Source organism: Pteropus alecto, unplaced genomic scaffold, assembly GCF_000325575.1.
Source record: "Pteropus alecto unplaced genomic scaffold, ASM32557v1 scaffold104, whole genome shotgun sequence".
NCBI lineage: Eukaryota > Metazoa > Chordata > Mammalia > Chiroptera > Pteropodidae > Pteropus > Pteropus alecto.
The window spans coordinates 3,762,300-3,783,868 of record NW_006436664.1 but is presented as its reverse complement, the minus strand read 5'-3'; the positions used below and the strand labels follow the sequence as shown (position 1 = coordinate 3,783,868).

Here is a 21,569-nt window from a genome sequence, read left to right as displayed (position 1 = left end):
CAAAGAAAAGTTGTCCAGTCATATTAGTGATTATACTGCAAGTCGTGCTAATAATCACATCCTCTGAGACACTACTTAACAAGGTATCATCTTCATCTCTTATATTTTAATGTCTTCCTATAGTCTTCTCTCCCATATTCCACAAACATATTCATATGCCACTCATTCCATTAAAAACTTCCTCACCCTTACATCTCCTTATAACTATAGCCTTCTTTACTTTCTAACCAAATTCTTATGAAATAGCCTATGCTTGGTCTTCACTTTTTCACATTCCATTCAGGCTTCCTTCTACTTCCATCATGCCATTAAAACTGCACTAAAAAAGACTGCCATTTCCTAATCAAATGGGCACTTTTCACTTTGATCTGGTTTAAATATTGAACCCTGTTGATCCTGTGATTCTCTTTTTTGGTTCTTTTATAGCACCTATTTTTGATCCAACTGTTACTTTCCTATTTTCTCAAATTCATTTGCCAACCTCTTTACTTTAAATATCTGTTTTCATTTTGGTTCTGCCCTCTTCCCACCTTGCTTCTCCTTTTATATTTCTATTTCTAAACATTTCTATCTACTCTCATGGCTCCAGGGGCAACTTTAAACAAGACCTAGTCATGGTCCTTCTCTCTAGCCTCATGTCCTGTCCTTCTCAGACTCCTACTTAATGATCCCAAGAAACTATACTACTGGTAGGACTTGGCACACATCATGCTTTCATACTTCTGTGCCTTCACACATATTATTTTCTGTCTGGAATGCTCATCCTGCCCCCTCTCCATACCACCCTTGTCAAGGTGACTATTTCCTTCTTATTTAATACTTAGCTCAGTCATCATGAGGAAGCGTTTGCGGCCCTTCCTTTCCTACCCAAACTAAGTCCTGTTTAATACTTGTGCTTATCCTTTTATTTACAGCATCTACCAATAACTTATTGGAGTTATCCATATAAGGATCTACTTCCCCACCTGACTGCTCCTTATGAGCGGGGGCCATGTCCTATCTTTTGAATAATCAATGCCTAGAACAACACCTGGTATGTAGGAATTATGCTTATTGATTGCACTGAAATCTGTATCATAAACCTAGAATTCTCTCTTTAACAGATTCGTATATATAAGTGCCTGCTTAACATCCCCACTATTGTCCCATCCACACCTCAAATTTATATGTACCAAATTGAACTCACCATCCACACACAGATACTCCCCAACAAATATCTGCTGCTTTTCCTCTCCACTGTCTTGGTTAGTATATCACTACCTATCCAAAACCAGACACCTGGAAGTCATCCTTCTCGACCAGCCCATCTCACCCCATCATACCCTCAAAGGTCACTAAATCCTTTCATTTCCATATCCTAGATATATTTCAAATTCAGCACCTTCTTTCCATCTGCACTGCTGTAGCTCTGGTTCAAGTCTCACCAGGATTACTTTTTTATTGTGGTAAATCTATATAACATAAAATTTACTATTTTAACTATTTTTAAGTGTATAATTTTGTGTTCTTAAGTACATTCACACTGTGGTGCTTACTAGGATTATTTTAATAAGGAGCTATCTGGACCTCCTACCTGTAAGCTAACCTGCCACCATCCCATTCCTACATTCTTGCCAGTGTGATCTTTTTAAAATGCAAGTAATGTTACTAGATGAATTAAAATCCTTTTATCGCTCCCCATTGTCTATATTAGTGATTTCATCAGAAAGTTTTCACAGGTCCAAGCTGAAGTGTAGGAAAAAAAGGATAATATAATGTATCAAGTTTTTCTAAATTTTTTTAACTTAAAGGTTAAGGGAATTAATGAATGGCAACATTAATCAAGATAAATACTGAAACACGAAGGAGGCAGTTGGATATGCAAGTCTGAAACTCAGAAGAGTGCTTTTGGATACGGGTTCTGTATTTGGAGGTCATAAGCATTTAAGTAGAATCAAGGGAGCAGATAACACCTCTTGAGGAAAGCATGAAAAGTGTAAAGAAAAGATTATGAAAAGCTCAACATTAAAAAGACCAGAAGAGGAAGAACAGCCACAAAGCAAAAAAAAAAACAACAACAGCAAAAACATTTAAAGTCTTCTTTTCACTCTGCTGCCATTGTTGAAAGAGGGCGAGATCTTTGATACTAATGGCAGACAATGAGGGCAGCATTTTTCATGAAATTCCTGTCTCCTCGGCTAGAAGGATGATTGTTATCCATCCTCTTGAATTTCCCTGGTTTTTTCTCCTTGAAAAAAAAAAAATTTAAAAGCTAGCTATGCTTGATGGGGTAACATCATTGCCTAAATAATAAGAATGTTTTTTCTGGGGAACAGAAGTATGTAGCCAATAACAATGCTACTCTCACATTGACAAATACAAAAAATACTCTCCAACATGGAATCTATAGTGAGATTTTTACTTTGGTTCAATTCAGTTGATGATGAGGAATTTGTTCTGTTTTTACTCCTTTCTGTCACTTTGCAAAAAAGTTTTCTAGTCAATAAAAGTAATTCAAGCCCACAAAAGTCCAGAAATAAGCCTTAATAGTCACAGTACTTTTAGAAGTGGTATAGCACATCAGAGAGATCAGGGATGTGGTAATTAGACGTAGCATTACATCCTAGCTCCAGAATTCACCAGCAGTGTGGCTCTGATTAAATTACCCGCAATATGCTTTGTCATTTGATGATAACATATACTCCATGGAGTTATAATGAAAATTAAATATGTGCATAATCACATCTCATAGTTCCTGGTGCATAGTATTCATTAAGCATTACTTGCCTTCTGAAATATATCTCAGTATTCATTAAGAGTGAAAAATAGATGTAGACCAATTAGGGAAATTGGTAAATAAGTTATAGTTCACCTACTTGATGAAAAACGATGTAGTTTATTGTACTACATATATATACTGATACATCAAAAGTATAAAAATAATGTTAATTTTAAAATGGGATTTCTATATAAAATATAGCTGTAAATGTATTTTTCAAGTTTATATAGAAGTTATAGCAAATAATAAATTGTAACTATTTCCTAATTATTATATGCAGTGTCCTCAATTTACTTTTTTATGATCTGTTACTAAAATAGCAGATGAAATATACCAGCAAATACTTTCTCAATTTGACTTAAGTAAGAACTTGCAGAAAAATTTTAATGAAGCTATTAAGACAAATAATCAATCCATTAATCTATAATCTGAAAACTAGTTCTCTAGTCATCCAAACCCTAGTGGAAGTAGCTTTGAACTCATGAACAAGGAAACCTGGCCCAGATTTCTCACTGTTTTACCACAAGACCTTGCATAAGGGTTTACTTGTCTGTACTTCAGTTTCTTCATGTTTAAAACGAAGAAATTCTAATCCTAGCTCTGACCCTTTTCTTCATGAAGCCCTTGGGAAGCTATTGTTGAGTAACATGTAAAACAGTTGGAGCCTATTTTAGTAAACTACATAATTTTTAAAAAGATATTATTGATTTGGACAGTAAAGAATAGCCTGCAGGCAAATCCTGCAAGGTGCTTCAACAGACGTACACACCTACCTTCCTGTTGGCACAGTCCAGGTTTGGCAGGTGTATTCCATTCCTTACAGGAAGGAATAGGTGCTTCATTGTGTTTCAGAAGTCAGTAAGCTTTTACAAAACTAAGTAATTGACATTTTTCTCATTTCTGAGATCAGATTTTCATAAATCATTCATCCTGGATAAACCGAGAATGTGGTTGATCTAGTAATTGTTGAAATATAGAAAAGACATTGCAAAACATGATATTTAAGTATTTCCTCCTAACCTCTTCCCTTAGCAAGATGTACTAGTTCTAAATGGAAAGACATCCTAGTATATAAAAAGGAAACAAAAGTAAGATGAGCCTGTCTGTAAAGGAGGAACCAAAAGAAGCACGACACCGATTTATCTCAGTAGTTTGGGTTTCCATTGAGAATTTGTGGTGATAATAACTATGCAGAATAGAGCTTACTTTTACATTATAAGGAAGTTTTAATAGTGCACATATTGTGGGGAGGTAAGTATTCAACCAACTCAAAAGTAATATTTTCTGACCTTTTACAGTATATGTGGAGATATGCTTTTAATGGCTCGTCAGGATTTCTACTGGCAGCCATTGGTTAGCAGTTAATTCAAGCTACTGTCATATTTTAACAATACACTTAAAATTTCATACCGACATTTTTTCTTTCTCCTCCTCTACAATTTAAGTTAGTGAAATTTTCTCTAAATTAAGGGATTTATATAATCCCAAGAATCGTAATATTCAGAATGTATAAGACGGCACTAGTTTTTATCACTAGGTGTAAGTCCGACTTATATAGACCAGTCTGTGAATATAGTGAATCATGCAGTGAATCTTCTAGTTCAAGTGTTTGCACCACTAGGCTCAAGCTGTTTTAATGAATGTGTAATACTTTTATTCCCCTTCTTTTTTATATTAAATTTATTTGTGTGACATTGGTTAATAAAATTATTTGGTTTCAAGTGGAAAATTCAATAATACGTCATCTGTATATTGCATCATGTGTTCACCACCCAAAGTTAAATTTCCTTCTATAAGTATAACTTACATTGAGAAATTTGTAATAACAGATGTAGACAAGATTTGCATTTTTACTCTAAGATCATTGCTATATTTTGCAAAGCAAAGATTTTTGATACACTGAATTAATTCATTTTATATTCCTGTTTTCTAACAGAGCTCAATATATGCAGAATCACCCAATAAATTTGAGCTAGTTTTCAGGGTTGCATGCAGCTGAATAGTTCACCTAAACCAGTGTGTATGACACTAAGAATACCCTCATTGCTTAGCATCTAGCTCTGTGCTAAGTTTATTTGCAAAGGACCCTCGTGCCTGGATTCACATAAATGAGGCAAGCTGGAGCAGACTAGCCTGTGTCGTTCAGTCTTTCAAGAAGAAAGACTGTGTATATGAAAACTGTTGGGCATGATCTTCACTTACAAAGAAGATTTCTCTGTGTATCACACCAAGCAAGTTTTTGGTTAAGGTTTTATACTTTCAGTAAGGAAAATAAAAGGAAAAAATGCAATTAATGGCCTGATGCCATCATCTTTTGTAAAGCAAAACTCTCACTGATCCACATGAATGTGGTCTCCCTTCCATAGAGTAGCCTAAGAACACCACAGAATGGACTTCTGAACTTTTCACGCTATTTTCAGTGTAATTGGTAAGTTTTTAATCAACTAAAAATCACTTCTCTTTGACTAAAAAGTATATATAGTCATTCCTAGACTATTTATACCACGCAAGAACAGAAACTTCTTTTTAAATGTAGTACAGAAAGTCTACCTTTATTAGCATCAAATCATTTTTATATATTTAAAATATTTTTATGCCACTGAGATGTGAAGTTCTTCCATGCCCCAGCTCCCTAATTCCTGGCTTTATTTTTATCGACTGATTCTATGAAAAATAAATCTAATACATAAGAATTGTACAGTATGCCAATGTGTCACTTATTTAGCTAAGTAACGGTGTAAGATTGCTAGTATTTCTGTATTGAAATATGTGCTTCTTAGGTAAAAATCAGTTTGAAACTGCTCTACATTGAATATGCTGTGCTGTCATTGCATAGTAAGTGAATGATTCACAACCTTAATGAAAGTAGGTAAATGTATCAAAATGAGTAATCTTCTATTTTTCATGTAGCATCTAATGCTGACATAATATGAAATTGTGGGTTAAAGTTTGTGTTGTTGCTGTTTTTTAAACCTCAAATTCTTGACACTCTGTACAAGTCTCCTGCTTACAGTAATGCTTTGTTTCTTAACATGACTACCAGGGCTACTTGGTCATAAGCAAATACTGTCCTTTCTCAGCCAAAACATTCCTGACAATAATTGCACTTTTTATATATATGTTTTTTTCCTTCCCACCCACTCTTCCCCCAACTTAGATTGGAAAGGCTGGTGGACGTCTTGAGGAAGAAGGTTGGAACGGGGACCATTAGGACAGTGATCTGACTGAAAAAAACGACAGTCTGGGAAGCAATCACATCTGGTGACCAGGCTGCTTCATTCAACACTGTGTAAACACTAAAGCCTTAACTTAGCAAACAGTTGTTAGAAGTGGGACACTCCAACCACATTCCAAGCTGAGATAAAATCAAATCACAAATGTTTAACCACTTTGCTGCTGACTTGAGTTATTTATCCAAATGTATTAACTACAGACTTTTAGCGTACCTATAAAGTTGTAGTTTATTTTGTAACTGTTTTATATCTCACTGTATTTTATATAACTTTTACTAAGATACTATTACAGAAACATTGTGAAGATGGTCAGGATCGTATCTTCACATATGGCCCTTTCTGAATCAAAATGCAGCAAAGTAAATACTGTCTAAACCTTAATCCACTGTGTTATAGGTCAAAACTTCAAATACATGCATTTTTCAATATAGAGTTTTATTTCTTACCTGATGAGAGAAGCTCAGATATAAGAGTGTATAGTCTTCCTTTAATGCATGCATGTAATCTTTGTTGGTTTTAAAGACTATTAAGTGTACATACCAAGAATTAAATGTATGATTTGTTCTAATAAGAGTTTGGTACATTAAAATTACATTAATTAAGGCATGACGTTTGTTTCATTACAAATAATACAGACTTTTCAATAAAAAGAAGATATTGTTAATATGTACTTGTTAATTCATATTATCAACATTTTTTAATGTTTGGTCTGAATAATTATCTAAACTGTATTTAAGCTGTAGGAATTGCCAAGTCGGTCTAATAGACTAAGATAATTTTGACTTGAAAATTTGCACGTGCCAGCATGACATCTTCCTAGAAGGCAAGAAGCCATCAAGCATATTCAGTATCCTTTTCAATTTTTATTTAGATTATCATTTGAATTTTTGTCATGGAGGAGGAGAATCCAATATGTAATATACAATAAAATTATAATGTAAAAATATATGGACTTGGGGAAAAAACCTACAATTTGATTCAGGTTACCTACTTTTTCTTTTAAGAGATAACTTAAAATCATTACAGCATAGCAGTCACATCTAATCATGTGAAATTATTAATAAAACTAAGATTTATGTATTTGGCTATGGGAAAAATATCTTCTTTCTTTTAGATTGAATAGATGAGAGGCCATTAGAAAATGACTGTGCCTAGAACAGGATAAAAAAAACAAAGATTAAATTCATGAAAATAGGCAAATAAAAATTTTTCTTAGTCTATACAATTTTTTAATTCATCTTTAAGATTGAGCTAAATTATCATTTCCTATTTTCAGGACAAGTACAGAATAATTTATTGCACTATTCTTTTATACACCTTTGGAAATTACCCGCTTGATTTTTTTTTAACTCTGCAGGAAAATGTAAGGTGCTTTGTCACAGAGTGACAAAAGAATCATAATGCTAACAAACTCAATTTCTTCCTTATTAAATCTATTACATAAACTGAGAGTTAGAATCATCCCATTGAATTTAAATTTAGAATTTACTCATGTTACCTGCTTTTAATTATTTTTTTTAAGCTATGAAATTAGAAAATAAAGAATAACAGGGGTTAAAAAGTAAGCTAACTGGATTTACTCTTTAGTTCTAAAGAGAATTATAGCCTCTCATAGGCAAGTGACTATAGAAATAGAGAAACTGGAAATAATTTAGTCATGCATGGAGTCTTATTTCTGGGCTCTAATTGAAACCTGTAACAGCTTCATGTGTGAAGGAATAACGCCTTTCAAGTCATGAAGGTAAGTAAAGAGAAACAATTCTTGCCACAAAATAGTCCATTCCTGAATAAATAAATCCCAAGTGGACTTGAATTTTCACTTTAGTCCTGAAGAATAGACAAACCTTTCTTGAGTTATTTTGCTGGAGATATTATGAAACACAAAGTTTTTTTTACAATTTCCAAACATTTATTTCTATGCCTAAATGATCAATTTAGAGCAACTAATTCCTGTAATCAATATCCAGAACTTTTATAGAATTTGATATTATAAAGTTAAATTTCCAGATTGTAACATCTATTGTTCAGTATATATAATCCTCAAAATATCCATCCCCTTGAAAATGAATTGTCTATAAAATTACGAATGCTATGTATTATAGCCAGATAGTATCACTAATTGATTTCTTGCACTTAAAAATATCCACCAACAATGTTTCATATTGCTTTTTTGTGTGTATGAGGGAGTAACCTTGCTCATTGAAGATCATTTCCCTATGTATTCAATAATAAAGCAACTTCAGAAGTATTCCACACTGCCCAGGGATGTCATTTTAAACATCAAGTTTGATTCCTACAGTAACACAAGAATTCACTTATCCTTGTAAAAATAAGTAGTTCAGAAGAAAGGCAAAAAAGATAATACAACTGTGCGTAGCACTTGATGACTTAAAAAGACCTTTCACATTTGTATATTTGATCCTATCAACAACCATATAATAACAATAATAATACATTATATGTGTGTATATATATATCAGCTGCATAACAATGATCATGATTTTAATATTATTGTTATTATTACATACATTTTATTGATGGGAAAACAGACTCAAGAGTGGCTAGGAACTTGCCAAGGACTGGCTAGGACTTAAAACTGACGTCTCATGACTAAACTCCGTGCAACCATAGGTCTCCAAACCTTTCTATTAAAAATATATATTTTTTTTAATAAATAGTTTGACTCGTACTATTTCTGTTTTTATTACATGTTTTCTTTTACACGTGTTCGTATAAATTCTCTAAAAGTCAAGTTTATATGCATTTCTTTCAATGAAATACGATAATGTGAACGGCATGTGTAAAGAGCATCACATTAATGCCACCTCTCTATAGGGTCATAGTAACAAGTATACTTTGTCTTAGCCTTCACTAATTAGGTATATTGTGACAATTCATTGTTAATGAAAAATAGCCTTGAGTTGCTTTGTACTATTTTTAATTTGGCGTGATGCTAAAACCTGACTGTAGTTTTATCAAATGGAAGTCTAAACTTTAAGGCTCACTCTACCTCCCAGAGCGACTATTAGAGATAAACCCAGTTATAGGCAAGTAATAAGCATGGTTATTGGTTATAAGCAAGGTATAAGCAATTACAGCAAAGTTATTAGTTAATTATATATGAGAAAATTTAATTTTACTTTTATAAATAAGCTATAAGTTAAAATTATTTAAAAGATTTTCTCTTTTTCAATGACAAACTTGATCCTTTCTGTATTTCCTTATCCAAATAAACTGAAGAATCTTATTAGATCACTTATTGATAGAAATAGGTTTTTTTCCCCCCACAAAAAAGGCTAGAGTATTTTATAGTTTTAATATTGAACACAGTTGCATAGAACACATTTTCATGTGTGGTATTTTTGAAGATTATAATTTTTAAAGTTTCTATTTTAAAATATTCATTATTAATGAAACATTATAATGATAAGATAGCATGGCTTACACATTTTGACTTCTCTCATATGGTTTGTATGGAACCCGACTTTTCATAAGACAGTATTGTGTTGTTGATCACTATTATTTACAATTAAACTGTTCATATCTATATACATGTATGTATCTATGTACATATATTTACCACATCTATATATCTATAGACATAGGTATATACACACAGACACACACAAAAAAATACATTTGCCTTTTTTAAAAAATGGTTTACAAGTCAACTGTTAGGCTCCAATGATTTTGGTATTTTGTTCATGTTTTATTAGAAGTGCATATGGTTTCTGAGGTTTTTAAACAAATATGTGGAATGGTTGAAAGATTTATATTGCTCGTGCTTAGCTAAATATGTCATCTCTAGAAAAGATGTGGTTTATTTTGGCACAGCTTTTAAAACTCAAATATTTTAAACATTTGTTAAGTTGGAGCTTGCACATTTGAACTAGTAGTAGCATACGTTCGAGAATAGCATCTCAAGTTACTAAATTTGTAATCCTTTTACTAGAATAACCTTTTTTGAAAAGGTTTTCCTTTCCTTTTTATTATATATTTTAAGTTAAATTTATAAAGGTTGAAATTATTTTTTAATATAGAATTCCATAAATAGAATTTGACAGTGGTAAACATATTTTTGAGAATAAGCAAGATACTGTGTACTATTGATATTTTTTACAGAAATCTTAATATACACATTTTTAATTTTACCGTTTCCTAAATATAGTTTTGGAGTATGCTAGTACTTTGGAAGCCACTAATTCCTTGACTCATTATTAACAAAAGTGCATTTTAATGCACAAACTCAAATATCTAAAATATATATTTACTTTTCATTCATATAAAGTGCCCTATTGCAAATTCTACACATTTCAAAGCAAATTTTATACATTGATCTTAATCAAATTTATAAGTGTACAATCCTATAGACACTACTGGATGTTCACTATAAAACATATTGTAGTAAGGAAACAGATTGTCATTGTTCATTGTCAAACTATGTCTGACTTAAGTTTAATAAAGGAACCTTTTTAAACTATTTAGATAATAAAATAAAATTACAGTTATAAAATATTAAAGAGAAACATTTTTTGTTGGTAAATAGGCTTAGAAAGAACCTAAGATAGGAGATCATATTCTCTTAATTAAAAAATAATAGACTGATTCAAATCTACTACAAAGCACCTCTACTAATTTTAGAATGTATAAATGAAACCAAGAGCTGAAATCTCAAAACACTGCTTCTGTTGTGTTTGACTATTCGATCATGATAAGATAAATATAAACAGACTATATAACACTCTGTCACCTGGTGTGAATTTAGAATTTAAAGCTTAGGGAATGTGGCTAAAAGAGAACCAGGGTGGGAGTGGGCAGTAGGAGTCTTCAGGACAAAGATTCTATAAACTAGTTATGTCTAAACTCATATTACTGTGTTCAAAAAAAGAGCCTCACCATGTATGGCCTCTGTGATCTTGTCATACATCTTACTTCCCCATATGTACACAATAATAACATTGTCATTATTTTTGCTTTAAGCCTCAACTATTTTTAATGAGATTTAAAAATCAGAACATTATATTTACCATATCTAGTGCTCTTCTTTTCTTTGTGTAGACCCAAGTTTCCCCCTGTTATAATTTACCTCCTTCCTCAAGTAGTTATCATTTATACTAATACAGAGCTGTGAGTGGTGAATTCTTTCATCTTCTGTATGTCTGAAAATGTCTTTTTTTTTTTTTGGCCTTCATTTTTTGAAAAATATTTTGCCAGATATAGAAATTTAAGTTAACTTTTTCTTTTTTTTTCTTTTTTTTTTTTTTTTTTTAGTATTTCCAGAATGTTTCTTTATTGTCTCTGGCTTGTTTTATTCTTACTGTCATTTTTTGTTCACTGTACATAATATGTCCTCTGGCTGCATTAAAGATTTTTCCCTTGTCACTTGTTTTAACCAGTTTTATTACGATGTGTTTTTGGTATAGATTTCTGCATGCTTTTCTGATAGAGGTTTGTTGAATTTCTTGGACTTTGGGTTTATACTCTTTACCAAATTTTTAAATTTTCAGCCATTATTTTTTCCAATACCTTTGTTCCCCAAGTTTTTTTCTTCTCCCTCTGGTCACAACCATGTGTGAGTTTTGGTTATTGTTCTGCCTAGTCCTTTCTGGTGGTTGTTAGCCTGGCTGTGTGTGTGTGTGTGTGTGTGTGTACACATGTACACAGCACTCTCCACTCTGTGCAAAATCTCTCCTTGCCAGTAATCTGACCTGCAAATTCTAACAATCTTGGCCTCCCCAAATTCTCAATCCTATATTCTCAACTCAGACCACCAGGCTCTCTTTTTGTTCCCGTTCCCTGCACTCTGCTCTGCAAACTTTCCAGACACTAAGCTGAGGGCTCACTTCATTTGTTTCTCCTCTCTCACTGATCACTGTCCTGAACTGCCTGTTGTCCAAAGTCCAGAAACATTGATTCATGTATTTTCACTGTTGTTTTCTTACTGTTTTTGTTTGGTGGGGTTTTTAGTTTTTTATTTTTTGTTTTGTTTCAGTTTTTTAGTTTTTTTAAGGTGGGATGGTAAATGTAGTCATGGCCAAAAGTACAAGTCCTGTAATTCTTTTAAAATGTCATCCTCTTGATGTCTCGCTTCCTTCTTCCTGTTGAGAAATTAGCTGTCAGTCTTAATGTTCTTGCCTTGAAAGTAAAGTCTCTTTTTTCTCTGATCGTGTTTTAGATTTTTTTCTGTTTCTTTGTTTTTTGGCACTTTTATCGTGTGCTTATATGTGGTCTTCCTTGTGTGCTTATATATGTCTTGCTTGAGTTTACAGACATTAAATCTATGATTTGATATCTTTAGTCAATTTTAGGAAATCTTTGGTCAATGTCTTTTTTCCCTCCTTCCAAGATTCCAATCGTATTTTTTTCACTGTTCCCATATAGCTCTTCCACCTTCTTATATATTGTTCTTTTTTCCTCTACTTACATTAGTTTTGAGTGCAAGGTTACCTTTCATTTTACTAATCCTGTCTTCTGCTGTTAAAACCATCAATTCGATTCTTAATTTCAGACTTGGTATTTTTCAGTTCTACAGTTCCCTCTTGATTTGGGGGGTACATTCTAATTCTCTGGTGAAATATTCATCTTTCTAAGTATATTGTCTCCCCCTTTTGCCTCTGTTTTCTTGAACATACTAGTCATAGTTACTTAAAAGTCTGTGTCTACTATATCTGAATCACTATGGGTCTTTCTCTGATGTCTGTTTTGTTTCTTGATCTCTAGATGTGTGGTTCTGTCTCTTGGCATACCTCTTAATTATTGATTGACTATAAGACATCCTGAGCTTCCAGATGATTTTGTCTTCCTCCAGAAAGGGCTTAGCCTTTCCTCTGTTGGGAAGATTGAGTGGAAGCTAATCGCGTTAATCCAATTAGGTATTGTACTGAGATAATGCTTTGTTGCAGTTTGAATAAGGCTCAGTTTTCACTGGTTTGCCCCTCTCTCGATGGCATAGCTCGCTAGGGCTTTCAGTAGTAAAAACGATATCTTCACTGGGGCCCTTTTAGACATTCTCATCTGAGCCTTTTTTTTAACCTCCCACTTAGGACAACTCAGAATTTACCAAGTATTTGAAGGGGAAACTGAGCGTGTGTTTCAGGCCCTTTGGCTCTCCAGGTCTGTCACTCCCGCCCTGTAAGACTGCCAAAGCGCTGCTGGTTTCTCTGTCCCTAGTAGCAATCTTCTGCCAGGACAGAGCCCAGATTATCATTCTGTCACCTTCACCCAGATCCAGCAAATGCCTCCAGGGAAGAGCAACTCAGATCATCAATTTATCTCTCTGTTCTCTGTTCTCTGGAATCTTAGACCCTCTTCTTGTCTTTATTTCAGCCCCTCTGTCATGCATTTAAACAGGTAACATTTTGTATTTTATCCAGCTTTTCTAGTTGCTCTTGGCAAGAGCATTGGTCTGCTACAAACTATTCTGGTGTGTCTGGAAGCAGAATTCCAATGGGTTTTAAATTTCTGTTATATTTTTTATTTCTGGAGGTTATGTTCTGTTTATTGCCAAATCTGTCTGGTAATGTTTATGATCTCTTGTTCCCATCTCATATTTCAATCTCTTTTTTATTTCTTTAAACATTTTAAACATGTTTATTCTATACTTAATTTCTGATCATTTTAATCTCTGAAGTATTTACTGCTCCAATTTTGTATATTATTTCTGCTAGCTACATTTATGTTGCCTTTTTTTTTTTTTTGGATATTTGGGGATTCATGAATTCCGGCTTATATTTCTTAGAATTATCCTCAGTGAGACTTTTCAAGGTCTGGGTATAAGGTGGGCTCCTCCATAGAGACTTTACATTTGCTTCTGTCAGTCACCTGGGAATGTGCACAAGCCTTAGAGCACTTTAAAATCTTAATTTTAATTGTATTGGGCCACTTAAATAATTATCATTTAGGTTGCAAACCCACATGAGGGCTAGCTTATAGTTATAAAATTCATAGTCGATCTTGCATTCATGGGATGGAAGAATTAATATTTTTGAAATGTCCAACCACAAATAGCCATCTATAGAGTCAGTGCAATCCCTATTGAGATTCCAATGGTATTTCTACAGAAGTAGAAAAAGCAATCCTAAAATGCATATGGAACCACAAAAGACCCCAACTAGCCAGAGCGATCCTGAGAAAATAACAAAGCAGGAGGCATCACACTTCCTGATTAATTTTGAAATGGGCAAAAGACCTGAATAGACTTTCTTTCCCAAGAAGGTATATAAAAGGCCAACAAGTACGTGAAAAGATGTTCAACATGACTAGTCATTAGGGAAATGAAAAAAATCCCAATGAGATTTCACCTCACACCTGTTAAAATGGCCATCATTAAAAAGTCAAGAGATAGCAAAAGGTAATAAGGATATGGAGAAAAGGGAACACTTGTACACTGTTAATGAGATTGTGAACTGGTATAGCTACTATGGGAAACAGTGTGGAAGATCCTCAAAAAATTGAAAATAAAGCTACCATATCATCCAGCAATTCCACTTCTGGAAATATATCCAAAGAAAACAAAAACTCAAAAAGATATCTGCACCCCTACATTCATTGCAGCATTATTTGCAATAGCCAAGACAGGAAAACAACCTGTATCATCAATGGATAAATGCGTAAAGAAGCTGTGATTCTATATATATGGAGAGAGAAGAGAGATTAGATAGGTAGATGATAGATGATGATAGATGACATATATATATATATATAGAGAGAGAGAGAGAGAGAGAGATGATAGATGATAGATGATAGAATTCAGCCATAAAAATAAATAAATAGAAGATAGATAGATAGATAGATAGATAGATAGATAGATAGATAGATAGATAGATAAAGGAATCCTGTCATTTGCAATAAACACTACAGATGGATCTTGAGGGCATTATGCTAAGTGAAATAAATCAGAAAAAGACAAATATTGTGTGACTTCACTGACATGTGAAATCTTTTTTAAAAAAATCAATCATAGGGGAAATTTGTTTTACGCTCCATTTGTAGCCTAAATTCAAGATTTCTCTCTTTGGGTGGCCCCTGGGCTTTGTTTCCTATCCACTGCTCTACTAGAAGTTTATGAATATCAAAGCTCAGCTTCACCCCTATCTTAAGGCAAATGCCTTCAAGGTAAAAACTGCCTTTTGTGTTTCACTTACCATTGAGGGTTCCCAGTTTTACTTAGGTTTTGCCCTCTCAATATTCCTTACCAACTTGGCCATATATTGATGCATTTGAGAAGATGTTTGTCATTTTCCATCCAGAATTTTTAGTTGCTTACTGAAAGAGGTTCCAGGTCCATCATAGCGGTAGTTAGAGCTGAATGTTATTAAATTCATACACCCACACACACACACACTCACACACACACACACATGCTGCTAATGTTCTGAATTTAAGTGTCACTTGCATACATGATTAAAATGAGTAGATAATAAATTTACGTTCCAAGATCCATAATTGCAGCTCCTTGTCCCCACCAGTAACTACAAGCAGTTTTTCATTAGAGAAAAGAATTATGATTGAATAATCCAAATTAGCCTGGGCAAGAAAACTAAAAGCTGCCTAAAATGAAATGTTTGAGTTATGAGCCATGTGCCACTTTGGTTTATCTGCAGCCAAAATGTTCAGGATCTTTATTCAATTAACCATGTTGCTTGGGAGGGCCTGGTTGCCCCATTGAATAAGAGCTGCCTGGTGATGAGTAAGAGGTATCCGTGACACACAAGTTCAGACCTTGCAACTCTGTTTTTGTTGTTTGAACTTTCTTCTCCGTTGTAGCTAGGGATCCAGTGTGGAATTTAAACACTTGTGTGGTAACTCCATTCCTCCAGCCATTGTGTTGTTAAGCTCTAGCTAACGAACTTTTAACTCTGGCTCAACGTAAAGCGAGACCTAGCAAACAGCAGCAATCAAAATTTCTGGTTTAACAGTTGAAATCATATAATTTATATGTCTTTAGGCAAGTAAGGTACTATTGCTTGTCTAGTCTAACTGCTCCCCGAGAAGTAGCCTTCATACTATGTATGAAAAATAAAGAAAGAAACCAAGGTGCACCTAAGAAAGCTTAAATTAAAAAATGACTCATTTTAAAAATCATACCTACTGTAACAGAAACTCCAAAATGCATGCCTGCTTTAAAACTCAGGAACTTTGCCTAAAATAGAGGAACCAAAATGACATAATACTTGAAAAGGCGAGAGCTGCCTAATGCATCAGTAAAACATACTTTGTCTCACGTGGCCCTTTTCTTCCAAGCCAACAGCTTTGTTGCTGAGAGAGAGCCTCCTGATAATGTCACAAAGGACGTTTCTCAGACCCGTATGGATTATGTACACATTGGCTTGCTACAGACAGGTTTTGACTTTAAAACTCTAAGCTTCATTTTGCTTCTAAACATATTGTTTTGAAACAAAAACAAGGTGACTAAAAGAAGACTAAATTTCTTCTCTAACTCATAAGCCAGTTCTGAAGATAATTCTGGTGGAGAAAATTAAAATATACCTTTAACGATGATTTCTTCTGATATAAAATGTGTCAGTGTTATTGCTTTGAGGAATTACTCTTTAATGTGTACACTGATTACTAATGTCTTATATCAGAGCCCTACCACTTTGCAAAATTAGATTTGCTTTTTGCATCTAATTTTCTTAAACTGTGGTCATAAGAGTAATTGTATACTTTTATTTAGGCGACATTGAGGAATGTGAATATGTAACTTTGGCAAATAGAAGTGAGGAAGAACTTTTGAAATCAAAAGTTTCCTTTCAATTCCTCAATCATACCAAAATAACAACTTTATTTCTGCTTTTATAAAACTTGCAACAACTTTTTCAAGAAATATAGCTATATTGTGGACTGAAAGTTTAAATATTGCAGATATTATTGTGTCTTTAAGTTGCAGTAAGGCAAACAGTAGCTTTATTATTTCCAGAATCAAAGAACGAAGTGTGTGTGTGCTTTTTTTTTTCCAGATTTTAGGAAAGTTTTCTGGGCCCATGTTGGATTATTTTAAAGAACCAATTGCCCAAATCATACATCAAAGTTCTGACACATTATTCTGTTTTCATATGAATGGCAAGAAAATTAATAAAAACGACTTTTCATTCACTCTAATACCTTAGACCCTACGTGCTCCAAGCATACTCTCCATCTCAGTTCTTGCTCTGTACTTAATAATTCATTTGCCACATTTAACTCTCTATCAGTCAAATCCACCTTTATGTGTTTAAATCCAATTCATCCTTCAAGAATACTTATATGCCACAGCTGCATGAAGCTTTCCCTAATTTCCCACCACCACCCCATCACCAAGTCACAGTTAATTTCTCTTCTCTGTGCCTTGTAGCTCTTTCTTCATCTCTATTAGCGCAGTTAAGTTTCCTCTTATTTCACTCAGTATTCCTATACTATTTCCCATTAGAATGTAACTTCTGGAAGTCAGGGATTCAGTTTTATTCATATTTCTTTTCACAGATAAATATTTGATAAATAATCATTCTTGTTAATGATGAAACCTAAAATTTCTAAATATATTTTTGTTTTATAACATTTATATGACCTGTCTTTCTAAAAAGATATGGCGTTAAAAGGTTAAGATTTGAATATCCCTTCTTAAAATAGTAGTATTAAAATACACTAGCATGTGAAATTATCTAACATCTGGCACATTACTAGGTGAAACATTGTGCTTACCTGAAGACTTTTACTTGTAACCATAATCAATTTAAAGTAAAGAGTTTTGTGGTTTTGGTTGTTTTTTTGTTTGTTTGTTTTGATTTGGTTAGGTTTGGTTTTTTAATCACAATTTCTTGTGTAGCTGTTAAATTTTGGTCCCATACAGTTTAAATTTTGAGATTTCACTCTACGATAAAATGAAGACGTGGTTCCGTTCGTTGTCTTGGAAAGTTTATACAAAATTTCCAGATCACAAAATAGGCCATTTAAATCTTTATGGGACATTCTACAGCCATGCTACCCTGAACAAGCCCGAACCCGTCTGATCTCGGAAGCAAAGCAGGGTTGAGCCTGGTTAGTACTTGGATGGGAGACCATCTAGGAAGATCAGGTGCTGTAGGCGTAAAAATATATATATATAAGGGATTGTAAACTGACGAGGTCCTTGCAATCTGTGAGGTCAACCAAGGGTTGCCTCGCCTAAAAAAAAAAAAAAAAAAATCATTATGGAACAAAGAATAACTAAATTGCTTTCTGGGACTGTGTCAGAACTCAGACAAAAAGATAAGAGAAAGCAAAATTCAGAAAAGACAAGCAACATATAAACCAATGTGGTGTGTTTAGATGCCTTCTGATATTGCTGCAATGTACTTTAAATCATAATTTCAAATTTAGTGATTCTTCTTTTCCTAAAAGTAGCGTTTTCTGAATTTTGATTATCTTAATAAATGTTCTTGAGATTTTACTTTCTGGTTATATATTATTCTTTCAATACCTGAACCATATTTTAGAATACTTGAGATAAAAAAATAATTTGTGCATAAACATTACCCACCAAGCTACGAGTTCATAAATTAATATCTAGTTACTAATTTTATCTCATCTCCACTTTAGTTTCCACCAATTTTTATCACGTAACTTATTGAAGATCATAAAGCTTAAAAAATGCATACCATTCTTCAATAAATAGGTCAGATGTAGCAAAGGCTTTTGAAACACTCAAGCATAGAATATGCACATCATTTTACTTATGACCATGACATTCACACACACACAAAAAAAACCCTTAAGTTCCTTAAATAATAGTTTTTTCTTATAAATCTGTCCTGGCTGTGTCTAATCAAATTACATTTTTCAGGATAGTATGTCCTTCTCTGAAATTGTTTCTAGCATGTATCTCCTAACTATTTAGTTTATAATTTATTGCCAGCAGAGTGATTTACTTTTGATAACAGTATTGTGTTTGTAATTTTCTAGAAAATACAGCTTCTTTACTCAATGAGCAACAGGAAACTAAAAATACCAACATTGCTTAAATTAATATCATCTTAATGAATAGCACCTAAATGTTGGCAGATGGCCAAATGAATCACCTTTGTCTTAAAGTATCAAAACGGTTAAGACACTACCTATGTTGACCTAATTGTTCTTGAAATTCATCAGACAGGAAATGAAAATGCTACAGAGTCTTAGCTTTTGTCTTGAACATCTGAAGTTTTCTTAGCTAGTAATTTTTTACTTAGAATTGTATCTTTAATCCTAGGATCTCCCATCCTTTTGAAACCAGTTAATTAAAACTCTATAGTCACCTTATAGAACTTTCACATTTAGGTAAAATGAGAACAAAAGAATAACTTTCATAATGCGACATAAGCAGACTTTTCAGAGCTAGAAGTATATATGTGTACCTATTTCTATCTGCTTCCCTATCTGTTTCTGTTAAGAGCTGAAATTTGTGCCATCGTGGTTAATGTTTTGACAGATTTTATCATAAACCTCGCTGTTGTAAATTTGCCTTGAGCCCAAACTTAACTTGTTTTAAGCTCGGAAACAGGTTTTACTGTTAGTGACCAGAAAAGGAAATAAATCTATGTTCTCTTAAATGATAGGAGTTCAGAGTTTAACTCCTTAAAAGTTACACATTACTTGAAATTTGGGAGAAATTCTCATTTACCATGTTCAAGGCCTCTCAATTCTCAATAAAACATACATGAACACTTTTGTAACTAACACATGGGAAAATATACCAAAAGAAATATTATGTGGCTTATATATGCTTACTAAAATTTATAACCAAAATATTATCCCTGTATTTTTTAAATGTAAAAGCCCCTTACCTCAGTATATTGAATCAAAATTTTAGGCCCTCGATATGTGATTGGTTAAAAAACTATGGAGTAGCCACTTTGTTTCCAAATAATTTATTAGAATGCTCTTGTTTGACCCTATTTTATGGTGTCTGTCATCTATTATTTTATAACTACTTAGAGTATTTTATTAAACATACTCTCAATCATTACTATTCCTGGCAGCCTGCAGATCTAGATTTTTTTCCTCTAAAACACCTTCAATGACCATGACTATTAATATTTACCCATAAATGCATTTGTACACAGGCTCAATCATAGCACATCAGTGAAGAAAAAAAGAGTTGTTACCCAGTTCTTTACCCTAGAATAAATCAAATCAACAAATATTTATTGAATGTCTACTATGTGCAAATAGCCATGGACTAGTCAGCTTTTAAAAGCCATCCGACTTTTCACATTGAAAAATCAAAGCATTATCATTTTAAGCATCACAGAAGCTGCCTCCATATCCTTTAGGTAGGAAAACTTCTGAGGGCCCCGCAAATACTTGGGATAAAGAAAGACAAAGAAGAGAAAGAGAATTTACATACTGAAAAGAAGAGAAAGAATAACCTCAAATATCAGTGATGGATTGCATCATGTATGTATGTATGTATGTATGTATGTGTGTATACATATGTACGAGTTTATGTGTATGATGTATATTATGTATATGTGTGTATATGAAGATATACACACACACAGAAGAATGAGTGAATTTGAAAAAAATAGACTTTGTTAAGATGACATAAGAGTGGGCATTTACATTTGATTCCAGAGGTTTGCTTTAAAAATAGGCTTAATAGTTTGGCTAGTGTTAAGTTTTAAGGTACCATGAAACCAAAGTATGTCGTGGTACGACGGAAAGATTACGCAATTTAGTGCCACAAGTTCTAAAACCTAACTCGCTCTAAAGTCTATTAGGAGATGACCTCATTAAACAATAGTTTATAATAAAAGAAGTGACTCCTGTATTGTTACTATACAAAATTTTTCATAGGGGCCTAAATAAGAAGTTAATTTTATCATAAATAAGAGAAGCTACTTAAAAGCTTATTTTAAATTATTATTAGAAACGAAATAAAAACTACCAGTAAGAGGCAAAACTTGTATAGTTTATTATACTATATTATATATTACACTATTTTATTGTACTATTTTATACTAAATATACTATATTATACTGTATTATGCTATAATAGTCTATGGATTTTATTTTATTAATCAATAAAAGAAAAATAATAAACTATCTACCCACATCAAATAATTAAATGTTTCCTTAGCGAGGTATAAAAGGAAGGCCGGTGATAATTCCCAGCTTTACCAAATAGAATCCTGTCTGCTTCGCATAAAAGGTGGGTGCATGTTGGCCAAGGAAGATATTGTCACTGACATGTTCACAGGGGATGTCTGGGGTCTATTTTAAAATACTCGTTTAGGAGAACTAATTTTTAAATATCAAGTTTTGCCTCTTATTGATAGGCTAGGTTTAATTTCTAGTGAAAATCACAGCAGACTCTTTAAATAACCTTTTTAAGCAGCAGCTTTCATCTTTCCTGAAATGCCTGAATTTAATTTCTCGATTTTTGTGTGTGTGTCTGAGGGCGGGGTGGGGGGGATCTGTTATAACTCTATTGTTCAAAGTTTATGCTTCTGTTATGAAATTGTTGGTTATGAAGCAAAGGTATCTTCTCATATATCTTTTTAATTATTTGCGACTTTGCCTATCCGGTTGTAATTTATTTTCAGAGCATACCCTAATTGCACTGTAGTAAATTTTGGATTCTT

General features: G+C 33.2%; 1 protein-coding gene and 1 pseudogene across 11 annotated transcripts in view; both read left to right on the top strand.

Annotated features, from left to right (window-relative positions):
* Window positions 1-21,569, top strand: part of MIPOL1 (mirror-image polydactyly 1) — a 260,822-nt gene that overhangs the window by 229,569 nt on the left and 9,684 nt on the right. For 10 of the 11 annotated variants that reach the window (XM_006913461.3, XM_025047929.1, XM_025047931.1 and 7 more), the window contains one exon: window positions 5,916-7,072. The exons of the other annotated variant lie outside the window; for it this stretch is intronic. In XM_006913461.3, the coding sequence (XP_006913523.1) occupies window positions 5,916-5,982 (67 nt within the window). In that variant the 3' untranslated portion in view covers window positions 5,983-7,072. Of the gene's footprint in view, window positions 1-5,915; window positions 7,073-21,569 lie in introns of those variants that run through there. 11 annotated transcript variants of the gene reach the window in all.
* LOC112481124 lies at window positions 17,937-18,055 on the top strand (annotated as a pseudogene).